The following is a 15,482-nucleotide window of genomic DNA, read 5'->3' as shown; positions in this document are numbered from 1 at the left end:
TTTTAAAGAAACACTGTTTTGCTGTAAGGAAACTGCTTGTAGTGCAACCCCCATCTGTGCCAATAGCCCCCATAAGGAATCCATGGTCACTGTCGGAGGTTTAGGGAACATGGTTTTTGCATCTTCAGATTCCAAAACTTCACCAGTTAAGGTATTAAGAGAAAAAACTGCCTCAAGTTTGGGGCTTGTCGTTTGCAAATCAGCCATGCTTCCCCCTTCCTGGCCTTGAGCATTACTCCCACTTCCCACGGTGGCTCCCGCAGCTGCATCATCTAATCCCGTCAGGGCCGCCTCTGCACTCACCGGACTTGAGAAGTTTTGGGGAATCGGCACCGGAGGCATCCTTGAGTCTGGGGGGCTAAGAGTGGTCTCTCCAAGATCGTTCGTGGCTCCTCCCACGATCCTTTCAGCGGAGAACTGCTCCCCCTGTATTGAAAAGCCTGCAGCCAACTCCGTTAAGGTATGCTGTCCTGGAGGTAGAGAAGGGGCTGCGGGGTACACCCTTACTCTACCTTTTCGCTTCGGAGGCATTTTAGGCCAAAGAGGAGGAAAAAAATCAAGTGGAAGCAGGCGAAACACGGAGAGCGTCCAGAGCCGTGCTGCTATTCCGCCGCCATCTTGGCTCCGCCCTGTCTCAGGTGATTTGTAAGTTTGCACTGTCTACATTGCCGGCATAGCTCCATCACATGTGGGCTGTTACTGAGGCATAAGGAAGATTGTCGCATACAGTTTCTTTACAGCCTCACACACCTGTACCACAAGCAATCAGCACTGCATGTTGGTGGCCTGCCATATTGCCTGTGTGGGCTCATTAATGGGTTTCTCTGGAGGACAGACTGCATAGCTGCCACAGACATTCGCCTGCACAGCATGAGATATGGCATTTACTGGTAGCACAGGTGAGTCACCTGTTACGTATGTTTTCAAGGTTTGCAGGCAGCTACACACCAGTAGCCTTTGCTGGGTTATGAGGGCCTGCCATGCAATACTTCCAATAGCCACATCAGATGCTGTAGTTATGAACAGATGAGCTCCTTTTGGCAGCAGCTTGCCTGCACATATAGTGGCCAGCAACAATGTTAAACGTTCTTAGGCAAATCAGGCTTTAAGGCTCAGCAAAGGTATAGGCTACCTTATATAGTCTTACTGGCTGATGTGGTGAGCCACTCACATCAGCAAGTGACAATGCTATCATTCATGCCTTTCTTCTGTCATTGCCGCAGGAGATTCAGGGTACGGTTGCAGGCCCTGCCTTCTCACCTCCATACACATGCCAAACATGTTGTGTCACAGAACGCACCTTTGGCCTTCTGAAAAGTCGCTTTCGCTGTTTGGATGAGACAGGTGGAGCTTTAATGTATGTCCTACCCCAAGCTGCAAAGATTGTGTTGCTGTGCTGCGTTTTCCATAATATGGCTGTATGCCATGGACTACCAATGGAGCTATGTCCCGATCTATGCCAGAATCCCCAATATCTCCCTGCACGAGCCCAGGAGACCACGCTGAGTGGCAGCCAGATTTAGAAAAACCTTATACAAACACACTTTTGCCTGATAGGCCTCACATACCACTTCCCCTTCCAAGGGGAGGTGCCACCTCAAGCTTGTTAGCTGCTGCTGCTCTACTTGCTATCCCTTTTCTTTCTCTAACTTCTTACCTGTGTAGGTAACTGTGTACCATAAAACACGTATGGCTGCTCTGCATTTGTCTTGGCAATGCACCATTACAGTGTACTTGAAATAAAAGTTTTCACAGTAAACATGACATGATAGACATGTTGCTGCCACCATGTGTTCTGCTTGATAGTGACAGTAAAAGAGGCATGTGCAGTATTACATAGGGATATGAATCGTTTTTCTGACGATTGAAAATAGCAGAAGATATTTTCAAACTCGTCAGAATTCAGGGGGCCCCCGAACCCAATAGGAAAACTCCACAAAAGTTTTCTTGGGGTTCTCTTATCGTTTTGGGGGGGGTGGGGGGGGGGAAGAAAGGGCACTTAAAAATAAAACCCAAACCCACCCTGACCCTTTAAATTTAATCCTTTTGCATCACCCACCCTCCTGAACCCCCCCCCAAAAAATTTTTTAAAGTACCTGGTGGTCCAGCGGGGGTCCCGGGAGCGATCTCCCACTCTCGGGCCATCGGCTGCCACTAATCAAAATGGCGCCGATGGCCCTTTGCCCTTAGCATGTGACAGGGGCCAGCCGACGGCCCGAGAGTGGGAGATCGCTCCCGGGACCCCCGCTGGACCACCAGGTACTTTAAAATTTTTTTGGAGGGGTCAGGAGTGTGGGGGATGCGAAAGGATTAAATTTAAAGGGTCGGGGTGTGTTGTTTTTTTTCAGCACGACGCAGCCGATTAAAACGGGAAAGAATCGCAGGAACGAAGATTTCCCGCGGTTTTTACCCGAACTCGATACCGGAAACGAGTCCGGTACTAATTCACATCCCTAGTATTACACTTAGTGGCCTACCTAACTTACAGGTCGATACAGTAAAGTGTGCTCCGTCGGAGCGCACTGTCAGCCTGCTCTGGACGCGTGTTTTCCCTTACCCCTTATTCAGTAAGGGGAGGAAAACACGCGGCCCACCCGCGGCACCTAATAGCGCCCTCAACATGCAAATGCATGTTGATGGCCCTATTAGGTATGCGCGCGGGATCCAGTAAGTAAAATGTGCAGCCAAGCCGAAATTAGCGCCGACCCAAAGGTCGGCGCTAATTTCTTCCGGCGCCAGGAAAGTGCACAGAAAAGCAGTAAAAACTGCTTTTCTGTGCACCCTCCGACTTAATATCATGGCGATATTAAGTCGGAGGTCCCCAAAAGTAAAAACAAGTAAAAAAAAATAAATAAATTTGAATTCGGCCCATGGCTGTCGGGCCGAAAACCGGACGCTCAATTTTGCCGGCGTCCGGTTTCCGAGCCCGTGGCTGTCAGCGGGCTCGAGAACCGACGCCGGCAAAATTGAGCGTCGGCTGTCAAACCCGCTGACAGCCGCCGCTCCAGGCCAAAAGGAGGCGCTAGGGACGCACTAGTGTCCCTAGCGCCTCCTTTCCCTCGTTTGCACCGCGTCGCCTAATTTGCATGCTGGAGCATACTGGATAGCTCGCACCGGCGAAGGGCCGGTGCGTGCACCGGGAGAGCGGGCGTTCGTCCGCTCTCCCGCGGTTTTACAGTATCGGGCTGACAGTGTGGCCTGTGAGCCCTCACCAGCGTACTTCATTCTCCCACTCACATGTAGATGACATGTGAGCATAAGTGTGCTGGTGCCCCCACATGGTCCCACACCCTGGAGATCTACATCAATACAAATGTTGTAAATATCATATAACACTGAAGGTGCAACACACATGGCAAAGTAACAAGTGGACTGCCAGATTGCAAATATTAGACCCTCATTCGGAAGTGCTTAAAGGTGTGCAGATGAAGTAATACCTCTGTAATGGATGTGCTTATAGTCACCTGTGCATTCCCAGACCAACTTCACACCAGTGCCTCAGCACTTAAAGACTGTGTACACTAGGATTTATAACTGCATACCGCTTTGCAGCATATGTACATCTAGTCATCATGTAACTGCCATGCCTGCAGGTATAGAGAGTCTTGGTTTTGCTTCCATTACATTTGGGGAGATGTGATGAAATAGCAGCATGTACATACTTCAAATTTAGGACAGATGGGCACAATACTGATCTTACATGCGCATGTAATAATGCATTTAGTGCGAAAAATAAACGCATGCACCAGCCCTATGCAAAAAACCTGTGGCAAGTTTTGCACAAGTGCAAACAAAAGGCATGTAAAGGAGGCAAGTATCCATTCACGGGCTATGCAGGGAGCCACGCTAACAGGGAGAACGGTTACTGCAGGGTTTTTAGCACCTGGGTCATGGCAGGAGTTCAGTGAAAGCGCTTGTCTGGAGGGGCCCTGAGCATGCAAATCGTGATAATTCCTACTGCTTTGGTGGAAGAAGGGCTGGCTGCAGGACAAGACAAAGGCTGCAGGCACTGGCAGGGATGGCCTCCCTGCCAGCTGAAGACCCCGGCCTCGTGGAAACAGCCGTGGGGATGGCCCCAGCTGAGTCAGGGAAGCAGAAGCGGCAGCAGCAGTCCCCAGCCGCATGAGAGAGCTCCCGGCGGCCCGACCCTGCCGCGCAGGGCCGGAGGCAGCCAGAGAGGAGTCCAGCAATGGCAGCACACCCGCCGCGAAGAGGACAGCGTCAGCGGCCTGACTGGCCACGTGAGGTAAGAACCTGCCCGCGCTCCTCGCGGGCAGGATCGCAGCAAGATATATCTTTCCAATACTCCTGTATCAAAGGGCAGAAGTAAAAGTTATGTAATAATGTGCTTTGATCCATCTTACAATTTATACATCCATCAGAATGTACAACACCCATAGAATGTAATCGAAATCTGCCAACATATGCAGAGTGTAAGATCTTCAATTCCATCTCCCGCAGTCTGACATTGATAGTATTTTTATTCTCAACGTCATAAAATTAAGTTAAATCCTTCATCATTATAGGCATAAGTAACACCTCTGTCAAATACCCACTTTGAGACCTCAATATATCTTCCATAATAGACAACTTAGAGAAAGTACCCCAACCTTTTATATTGTTTTTACCAGGCAATTTTCTATGATATTTCACAAAAGTATTTTCTCTATGAATCTGAACTTCAGTAACAGAATATGAGGATATGTAATGCTAGGCCTGTAGATTTGTATACCAATGATTTGCATGTATTTGATATTTCTACTTTAAGGTATTAAAAGATTCTGCCTGCAGGTCTTTATTCAAAAACTCAGCTATACTATTGTAAGGAAGGCAGTTCCTTAGTGCTGTGGTGTAGTTGGCACAGCCTAGGGAACAAACCCCTTAGGTCCACACTGACAGTTGGCGAGTGTACCCTGGGACAGGTCTACGTCTGGAGCTTCACCTTTATCAGCCCCTTTCCCCACAGATTGAACCTCTTGGGTTCTGGGGGCCTGACAGGACTTAGATGATAGTCCCAAAGGACAGGGAATGATAGAGAGGCTGGGCTAGGTCAGGGCAGGCAGCAAGCAATGAGGTTTGGGTTCAGGCAAGGGTCAGAGACAAGTGACAAGCAAGGGTAATCAAGATCCAGGCAATGGTCAGTGGCAAGCAGCAGACACGGGTAGTCAAGGTCCAGGCAATGGTCATATCCAGGAAGTCATTCTGAGGAGAAGCTGGATCAAGGCAAGAAGGACTGACGAGGCAAGGCAGGCTGGAAAGACGGGGCAGGGCATGCTGGATGAGACGAGGCAAGGCAGGTTGGGATGATGAGGCAATTTGCACTGCACAGGATGCAGGAGACCCATTGCTGAGGTGAGTAGCTGACTTTGAAATACCCAGCCTCATGACATCATCAGGAGGTGTGATGTAGTTTTTTCCCCACAGCGGGGCCTATAATGTTTGCAACCTTGCATGTGTTTGTGCTGAGGGAGAGATGCTGGCAGTGTTCCTGCCACGATGGGTGGTCAGCAGCATCCAGGAGCTATAGAGGTGCTGGGGGTGAGTGTAGCCGGTCATGGTGACCTGCAATATTACAACTATGAATACCACTCACAGACCATAGAAACATAGAAACATAGAAACATAGAAACGACGGCAGAAGAAGACCAAATGGCCCATCTAGTCTGCCCAGCAAGCTTCACACATATTTTCTCTCATACTTATCTGTTTCTCTTAGCTCTTGGTTCTATTTCCCTTCCACCCCCACCTTTAATGTAGAGAGCAGTGATGGAGCTGCATCCAAGTGAAATATCTAGCTTGATTCGTTAGGGGTAGTAGCCGCCGCAATAAGCAAGCTGCACCCATGCTTATTTGTTTTGCCCAGACTATGTTATTAGCCCTTATTGGTTGTTTTTCTTCTCCCCTGCCGTTGAAGCAGGGAGCTATGCTGGATATGCGTGACGTATAAGTCTTCTCCCATGCCGTTGAAGCAGAGAGCCATGCTGGATGTGCATCGAAAGTGAAGTATCAGGCACATTTGGTTTGGGGTAGTAACCGCCGTAACAAGCCAGCTACTCCCCGCTTTGTGAGTGCGAACCCTCTTTTCTTCTCCCCTGCCGTTGAAGCAGAGAGCTCTGCTGGATGTGTGAAGTATCAGTTTTTCTTCTCCCCTGCCGTTGAATCAGAGAACTTTGCTGTATATGCATTGAAAGTGAAGTATCAGGCTTATTTGATTTGGGGTAGTAACCGCCGTAACAAGCCAGCTACTCCCCTCTTTGTGAGTGTGAATCCTTTTTTCCACATTTCCTCTTGCTGTTGAAGCTTAGAGCGATGTTGGAGTCACCGTAAGCCTGTGTATGTTTATTTAATAAGGGTATTGACTCCAGGCAGTAGCCATCATTCTGGCGAGTCACCCATTCTTCATTGGCAGCCTCTTGACTTTATGGATCCACAGTGTTTATCCCACGCCCCTTGAAGTCCTTCACAGTTCTGGTCTTCACCACATCCTCCGGAAGGGCATTCCAGGCATCCACCACCCTCTCCGTGAAGAAATACTTCCTGACATTGGTTCTGAATCTTCCTCCCTGGAGCTTCAAATCGTGACCCCTGGTTCTGCTGATTTTTTTCCTTCGGAAAAGGTTTGTCGTTGTCTTTTGATCATTAACACCTTTCAAGTATCTGAAAGTCTGTATCATATCACCTCTGCTCCTCCTTTCCTCCAGGGTGTACATATTTAGATTCTTCAATCTCTCCTCGTACGTCATCCGATGAAGATCCTCCACCTTCCTGGTCGCCCTTCTCTGTACCGCCTCCATCTTGTCTTTGTCTTTTTGAAGGTACGGTCTCCAGAACTGAACACAGTACTCCAGGTGAGGCCTCACCAAGGACCTGTACAAGGGAATAATCACTTCCCTTTTCTTACTCGATATTCCTCTCTCTATGCAGCCCAGCATTCTTCTGGCTTTAGCTATTGCCTTGTCGCATTGTTTCGCCGACTTCAGATCATTAGACACCATCACCCCAAGGTCCCTCTCCTGCTCCGTGCACATCAGCCTTTCCCCCCCCATCGAATACAGTTCATTCGGATTTCCACTCCCCATATGCATGACTTTGCACTTCTTGGCATTGAATCTCAGCTGCCATATCTTCGACCACTCTTCCAGTTTCCTTAGATCCCGTCTCATTCTCTCCACTCCTTCCGGTGTGTCCACTCTGTTGCAGATCTTAGTGTCATCCGCAAAAAGACAAACCTTACCTTCTATCCCGTCCGCAATGTCGCTCACAAAGATATTGAACAGGACCGGTCCCAACACCGATCCTTGCGGTACACCACTTAAAACCGCTCTCTCTTCAGAGAAGGTTCCATTTACCATCACACATTGTCTTCTGTCCGTCAACCAATTTGCAATCCAGGTCACCACCTCGGCACTCACTCCCAAGCTTCTCGTTTTATTCACCAGTCTCCTGTGCGGAACCGTATCAAAAGCTTTGCTGAAATCCAAGTATATGATATTGAGTGCTCTTCCTCTATCCAATTCCTTGGTTACCCAGTCAAAAAAGTCAATCAGATTTGTCTGACAGGATCTTCCTCTGGTGAATCCATGCTGCCTCTGGTCCATCAATTCTCCGGACTGTAGATAGTTCACTATTCTCTCTTTCAACAGTGACTCCATTACTTTTCCCACCACTGAAGTGAGGCTAACTGGTCTGTAGTTACCAGCCTCCTCTCTGTTCCCACTCTTGTGAAGAGGGACCACCACCGCTCTTCTCCAATCCCTCGGCACCACTCCCGTTTCTAGGGATCTATTGAACAGGTCGCACAGCGACCACAATCTAAATATTTGCCCTCCACCATGTTGTAAATCTGGATTATTCCTAAATGTTAATAAAGGAGAACATTTACTTGGTAAAGACCATTTATTCCTAAAATAGGCTTAGACATTTCTGACTGGCTTGATTAGTGGGTTCAATTTTATTGTCCTAGGTAAAGAATCTCCTATTACTTGAGCTACATTTGTAGGAAAGAAAAGAGTCATCAAACTCAGTTCCATGGAACTATTTGTATATTGGTTCCTGCCCAATATCCAGTCTCCCAATATTCTCATTTGACAGGCTACATTGTACATTCTGGTAAGTTAATACCACCCAAATCCTTCGTTCTGTACAGTTCCTCTTTCTCCAGAAAAAATGGTTTAAATGTTTTTGCAGTGAAAGAACATCATCTCTTTTCATCCAACACAGCAACATTTGAAATACATATAAAAGTTTTGGAAACAGAACCATTTTATATAATGCACTCCTTCCCATCATTGATAAAGGCAGATGTTGTCATAGATTTTTCCTAAGACCAGAACAATATTCTGTTAATAAATATTTGCCTCATCAATTTGGATATAAATCCCCAGGTACTTCAATTCTTTAGGGGCTAAGTGCAAAAGGAACATGAGGCCCCAATCTTATTGTCATAGCCAAATTTATTGCTGTTTCCGATTTTTGATGATTTATCATCAGTCTTGCAAAATTGCCATATTTATGAAATATATCCAATATTATGGGTATTGATTTGTCCAATTCCTGTACCAATAATAAAATATCTGCAAAAAGATTGAGTTTATATTCTACGTTCCCCATTGAGATACCTCTAAACTCAGGATTAAAAGAGGTTTAAGGGTGAAGAGAAATGGGAGACAGTGTGCACCATTGTTGGGTTCCCTGTAATAACTGAAATTCCTCAGTTATCTTCCCATTCACCAATATTGTAGCTTTAGGTCTTTCAATCTGTGAATATATTGCAAGAAAGAACCTTGAACCTCGAAATCCATATCTTTGCAGAATCCAAAAGAGATGATCCCAACCAACCTATTGAATGCTTTTTCTGCATCTATACTGACCAAATGGGCCTGTTATGAAATATACTTAACTTTGTATATTGCTGCCAATACCTTCCTAATATTATCAATTGCTTGTCTACCAAAGACAAATCCCATCTGATCTTGATGAATAAAATTAAGCAATATGTTTTTCAACCATTCCGCCAAACATTTTGCCAACAACTTACTCTCTTGATTAATCAAAGAAATTGGTCTGTATGAAGAAGGCAGAGTAGGATCTATTCCTGCTTTTGGCAATATTATTAAAGTTTGGTGTAGTAGGCAGGTTCCCATTGGTCATTACAATTATTATCTCATGAAAAAATATTTTTTAGGAAAAGCTTTCGTACATCAGAAGCTCTAAAGAAACTACCATGGTAATGATTTTGTATGATTCAGGTAAATAGGATGAGCAGTCTGGCTGGATATGAAGATCCTAGTTAGTGATCTGTGCTAGTAGATATTTCTTGAGTGCACAAATGAGTTTTTCCTTCCATGTTTTGAGAAGGTTCAGAAATAGAGGAGAGGCCTAGTAGTTAGAGCAGTGGGCTATGAACCAGGAGACCAGTGTTCAAGTCCCACTGTCTCTCCTTGTGACCTTGGGCAAAATACTTTACCCTCCATTGCCTCAGGTACAAACTTAGGGGGTCATTTATCAAATTGCTTTAAGGCGTTTTCGCATGCGAAAAGCATCAATACGCATGATACGATTTAAATTTGGAAAAGGGGAAGAGTTTGGGGCGGGATTTCTGGCCAAGTGGGCTGGCTTTGCAAATTGCGAAGCCATATCGCACAGCTTAACGCAAATGAAAAAGGTGTAGTTATTTCCTGCGTTTAAACTGTGCGATATGGCTTCACAATTTGCAAAGCCAGCCCACTTGGCCAGAAATCCCGCCCCAAACCCCTCCGCTTTTCCAAATTTGCAACGCAGGAAACAACTATATCTTTTTCATTTGCGTTAAGCTGTGTGATATGGCTTTATTGCACTTTGTGATGTTTTCACTATTGAGAGAGAGAGAGAGAGAGAGAGAAAACACCTAGCTATAAGGCTCTTATAGTAGTTAGATATTTATACCTCTATATAAGGCCCACATAGTTACTCGAGGTGAGGTTTAGGTGGTGGTGTAGGAGTTAGGGGCCACTTTGACACTCAGAGTGAGATATAAGAACAGAACAGAACACTCTTGTGAAGATTTGATGTCCTTTGGATTGAGAAAACTCACCCAAAGATGAGATTTGTACAATGTTCTCTCAACCTAGCTTGATGTTACCCAGGTAGTTTCCTCACTCCGAAGGACATCAAATCTTCACAAGAGTGTACTGTTCTGTTCATATGTCTCACTCTGAATGTCAAAGTGGCCCCTAACCCCTACACGACTACCTAAACCTCACCTCGAGTAACTAGGTATAAATAATACCTAACTACCTAACTACTGTAAAGGCCTTATAGCTAGGTGTGCTCTCTCTCTCCCTCTCCCTCTCTCTCTCTCTCTCTTAGGTAGGAATTGCAACAATTGTGGTATTTACCGCAAAGTGCAAAAAAGTTATTGCACTCTGAGGTAATACCTATGCGAAGTGGTAAGATAGCGCACTTTGCGATAAACAGGCTATTACCATAAAACACACCCCTTTTCCTATCGCATGTGATATTTACTGCATTTTGATAAATCCAGGCCTTAGATTGTAAGCCCTCTGGGGATAGGGAAATACTTGAATGTAATCCACTTTGAAATGCTGAAAGAATTGTGAAAAGTGGAATATAAAAAAGAATGTTCCATGTATTCTATGCATTAAGAAAGGTGGAAGGAAGGCAAAATGATTACTGGCATGGTTAAAAGGTGAGGTAAAAGAAGTTATTTTAGCCAAAAAATCATCCTGCAAAAATTGGAAGAAGGATCCATCTGAATAAAATAGGATAAAGCATAAGCATTGTCAAGTTAAGTGGTAAAACATTGATAACACAGGCGAAGAGAGAATTTGAAATGAAGTTGGCCATAGAGGCAAAAATTCATAATAAGAATGTTTTAAAATTTATCCAAAGCAAGAAACATGTGAGGGAGTCGGTTGGACCGTTAGATGACCGAGGGGTTAAAGGGGCTCTTAGGGAAGATAAGGTCATTGCAGAAAGACTAAATGAATTCTTTGCTTCTGTGTTTTTGCTAATGAGGATGTTGGGGAGATACCAGTTTCAGAGATGGTTTCAAGGGTGATAAGTCAGACGAACTGAACCAAATCACTGTGAAGCTGGTAGATGTAACAGGTCATATTGACAAACTAAAGAGTAGTAAATCACCTGGACCAGATGATATGCTTCCTAGGGTACTGAAGGAACTAAAAAATGAAATTTCAGATCTATTAGTTAAATTTTGTAACCTTTCATTAAAATCATCCATTGGCCACCCTCAGTCTTCAGGTACAATGTAACCCCAATATTTAAAAAGGGCTCCAGTGGCGAACCGCGAAAATATAGACCAGTGAGCCTGGCTTCAGTGTCGGGAAAAATAGTGGAAACTTTTCTAAAGATCAAAATCATAGGGCATATAGAAAGACATGGTTTAATGGAACACAGTCAACATGGATTTACTCAAGAGAAGTCTTGCCTAACAAATCTGCATCATTTTTTTGAAGGGGTTAATAAACATGTGGATAAAGGTAAACTGGTAGATGTAGTGTATTTGGATTTTCAGAAGGCGTTTGACAAAGTCCCTCATGAGAGGCTTCTAAGAAAACTAAAAAGTCATGGGATAGGAGGCGATGTCCTTGCATGGATTATAAACTAGTTAAAAGACAGGAAACAGAAAGTAGGAATAAATGGTCAATATTTTCAGTGGAAAAGGGTAAACAATGGAATGCCTCAGGGATGTGTACTTGAATTGGTGCTTTTCAATATATTTATAAATGATCTGGAAAGGAATACGATGAGTGAGGTTATCAAATTTGCTGATGAAACAAAATTATTCAATGTAGTTAAATCACAAGCAGATTGTGATACCTTGCGAGACTAGAAGATTGGGCATCCAAATGGCACATGAAATTTAATGTGGACAAGTGCAAGGCGTTGCATATAGGGAAAAATAACCCTTGCTGTAGTTACACGATGTTAGGTTCCACATTAGGAGTTATCATCCAGGAAAGAGATCTAGGTGTCATAGCGGATAATATATTGAAATCGTCGGCTCAGTGTGCTGTGGTGGTCAAAAAAGCAAACAGAATGTTAGGAATTATTAGGAAGGGAATGGTAAATAAAATGGTGGATGTTATAATGCCTCTGTATTGCTCCATAGTGAGACCGCACCTTGAATACTGTGTGCATTTCTGGTCGCCACATCTCAAAAAATATATAGTTGCACTGGAGAAAGTGCAGAGAAAGCTGTTTATCACAATCTGCTTGAGTTTTAACTACTCTGCATAATTTTGGTCATCTGCTTATTTGATCACCTCACTCGAAATACCCCTTTCAAGATCATTTATAAATATATTAAAAAGCACCAGTCCAAGTACAGATCCCTGAGGCACTCCACTGTTTATGCTGTGTCCGTCGGTCGCAGACGGCTGTGACCGCTCTGCCTTACCTCTTTTCTTCCCTTTTCCTCCTCCTTGGGCAAGATGGCTGCCTCCAGTGCCGAAGCCCATGGCGTCTCCAACTCAGCAAGGGCATTCCAGTCCGCCATGCTCCTTCCAGTGGCCTCCCAGGTCGCTCGCGCACGCATGTTGCCTAAGCTCAAATACACATCATGGCGGGAACCGCGGGGGTGTTCCCACCGCATGACGTAGATACCTCCCGGTATTTCAAGCCTCCACTTCACTACCATTATTGAGTTAGCAAGGACTTCGGTTTAAGCTACTCTGTCCGCTCTAAGCTGCTCGCTTAGATGCCTCGCTCCTGGAAGCTCTAGGCACCCGCTCCTCTGGGCCCTGTCACTTCCAACCATCCTTCGGGGCTTCTACTAACTAGACAACCGTTCCTCGGGGGTCTCTCTTTCTCTATTTATTTCAGGATCTTCTAGACTATCGGGTACTCGCTCCTCGAGGGCCTACCAATCTGTGTATCCTGTACCACGGATCTTCGGTCCCACCATTATCATATCCAGGAAGATGCCGCACTACACTCCTGTGAGGAGCTCTATGATCTGGTGCTCCAACTCCACCCACCAGACTCGGCCTTGCCCGCACTGCGGGTTCCTAGCTGTCTTGAACATCTGGGTGAGATTTCTGCATCTGTGACTGTCTGAACGTATTGGCACCATGTGGACTTCAGTGCCTTTCCTTCTTGCCTCATACCATCTATCTACAGCAGTACAATAAAGCTTTCCATCTACAAGGGTCTGCTCTCTGAGGTTAGCCTATCGCTATGGTTCCCCACGGGGCACCTCCCCGTGGGAGGAGTCTTCTCTACAGCGACTAAGGATCCACACATTGCCACAAACACAACTATTTACCTTTTTCCACTGTGAAAACTGACCATTTAATCCTATTCTCTGTTTCCTGTCTTGTATCCAGTTTGTAATCTACAAAAGGTCAGCGCTTTCTATCCCATGGCTTTTTACTTTTCTTAGAAGACTGTCATGAGGGACTTTGTTGAACGCCTTCTGAAAATCCAAATACTCCAAACCTACCGGTTCACCTTTGTCCACATGTTTGTTCACCCCTTCAAAAAAAAGGAGATGTGTGTGTGTGTGTGTCGGGGGGGGGGAGGGGCTAGAACAGGAGCTTGGCTTTGTTTTGACCAGTTTTTATAATAAAGTTTCTTAAACTTTTTGTTTATGTGTTTTGACCAGATTTTAAGCTCCTTGGAGCAGGGACTGTCATTTCTATGTGTCTCTTCAGTGCTGTGTATATTTTGTAGTGCTATATAAATAATCATTAGTATCTAAATAAATATCAGATTTACCATCTTTCTCAACATAATGGTCTTAAGAAGAACAGAAAGCAAAACTTTTTAATTTTATAGTGCTTTCATCAAATCTGTAAACATAGGAGGGTGGACAGAGCTCAGGAGTTCTTTGCAATTCATGGAAGAACAATAGACAATAGCACTGACAGGCTAAAGTACCAAAAAGTTTACAAAAAAAAATAAATCACCGTGGGTCATGATTTTTTTGTATCATTTGATAGACCTCATACATGGGCATAAATGTCAATGCTGATAGCATGAACTAATTTACACCAGTGGCATAATCATAGGCCATTAAATGAATTTTTTATGCTCAGTTAAATCTGTAATGTACCGACCTGCCGATACCGCCAGGTCGTTGTAAATGCCGCTAAAACCATCTAACATATATTCGGCCCCTTGAAGAAGGCAGTTGCAGAAACACTGTCCGTGTCGGGCTGACACATCTTGAGCCTCTACATACGGGCATTTCTTCGTATACATCAAGCTAAGTAGCAATGTTATTTAAAGAAGCTAATGCAATGCTATGCAATGAAATACAATGGAATGCGAATCGCTTTGAAATTTTTGATACAACTGGACTTTGATTTCACTGAGCATAAAAAATTCATTTAATGGCCTATGATTATGCCACTGGTGTAAATTAGTTCATGCTATCAGCATTGACATTTATGCCCACGTATTAAATTATATGCCCACGTATCAAATTATACAAAAAAATCATGACCCACGGTGATTTATTTTGTTTGTAAACATTTTGGTACTTTAGCCTTTCTGTCAGTGCTATTATTGTATAAGGCTATTACCTCCTTCTAAAAAATTTTTTGAGAGAGTCTCTGTGGTTCTATATTTACAACGACAATCCATTCTTTTTCCTAGTAATGGCCCTTTAATCAGTAGTCAATTTCTCCTAAATCTGTTCACTTTCTGTTGATTGGTTTGTGGTTTTGTATACATTCAGAACAGGTTGTGGCGGTAGCAGGAGGCGTGATAGGGGGCACCCTGTTTTTAGTTCTCATCAGCATAGCAATCTATCTCCTATGGAAAACACTCTGCCTCTCGCCTGCTTACGAGGAACTGTTGAACTCGGTTACACCAACGCACTCCAATGGCGGCATCAATGATCTGACATCAGTTGAGCAGACTTCAGTGCCTCATCCAAATAATTCCAGGTACATTTGCCCTTTTCTCCTTTCTTTTATGAACTGGGTGAGAAGTTGTTTAAGTAAAGTGGGTCAATAATGCCCACTTTAGTAAAAGGGAAAGTGACCTGTAGAGCTTCATGGGATCAGTGCCATTTTCAGTCCTTTTCATTGTCTTTATTAGTGACATTTTGGAAGGACTAAAATGGGAATTGTGTCTATTTGTGGATGATATGTACATTTTCAACAAAGCAGACATGCCAAGGGTGTAAATAAAATTCTAGATGACCTAAACAAATTGTAATGGTTACAAATTTGGCAATTGTATTTTAGTCCCTCTCTCCCCCTCCCCCCAATACAAATGTATTTGGGCTGTAAAAATCCATACACTATTTTGGTAAAGAAGAAATGTCAGTCATTAAATAGGAAAAGAGACCTGTGAGAGATCATCATCGCAGATGACCTTAAGGCCAATCAATGGGACAAAGCGGTTGAGAAGGCAGCTGCTATGCTTGAGTGCATCAAGAAAGGTATTACTAATAAGAAGAAATAAGTCATATTACTTCTGTACAGATCTCTAGTGAGACCTCATCCTTA

At 44.3% G+C, this 15,482-nt stretch overlaps 1 protein-coding gene across 2 annotated transcripts in view; it reads left to right on the top strand.

The window, feature by feature from the left end:
* Positions 1–15,482, top strand: part of LOC115095541 (synaptotagmin-15-like) — a 118,243-nt gene that overhangs the window by 13,626 nt on the left and 89,135 nt on the right. For both annotated transcript variants that reach the window (XM_029609431.1, XM_029609430.1), the window contains exon 2: positions 14,705–14,915. In XM_029609431.1, the coding sequence (XP_029465291.1) occupies positions 14,705–14,915 (211 nt within the window). The remainder of the gene's footprint in view (positions 1–14,704; positions 14,916–15,482) is intronic.

The sequence above is a fragment of the Rhinatrema bivittatum genome, chromosome 7, assembly GCF_901001135.1.
Source record: "Rhinatrema bivittatum chromosome 7, aRhiBiv1.1, whole genome shotgun sequence".
Lineage (NCBI taxonomy): Eukaryota > Metazoa > Chordata > Amphibia > Gymnophiona > Rhinatrematidae > Rhinatrema > Rhinatrema bivittatum.
Note: the sequence above shows the minus strand (reverse complement) of the source record. Positions and strands in the feature narration are given on the sequence as shown.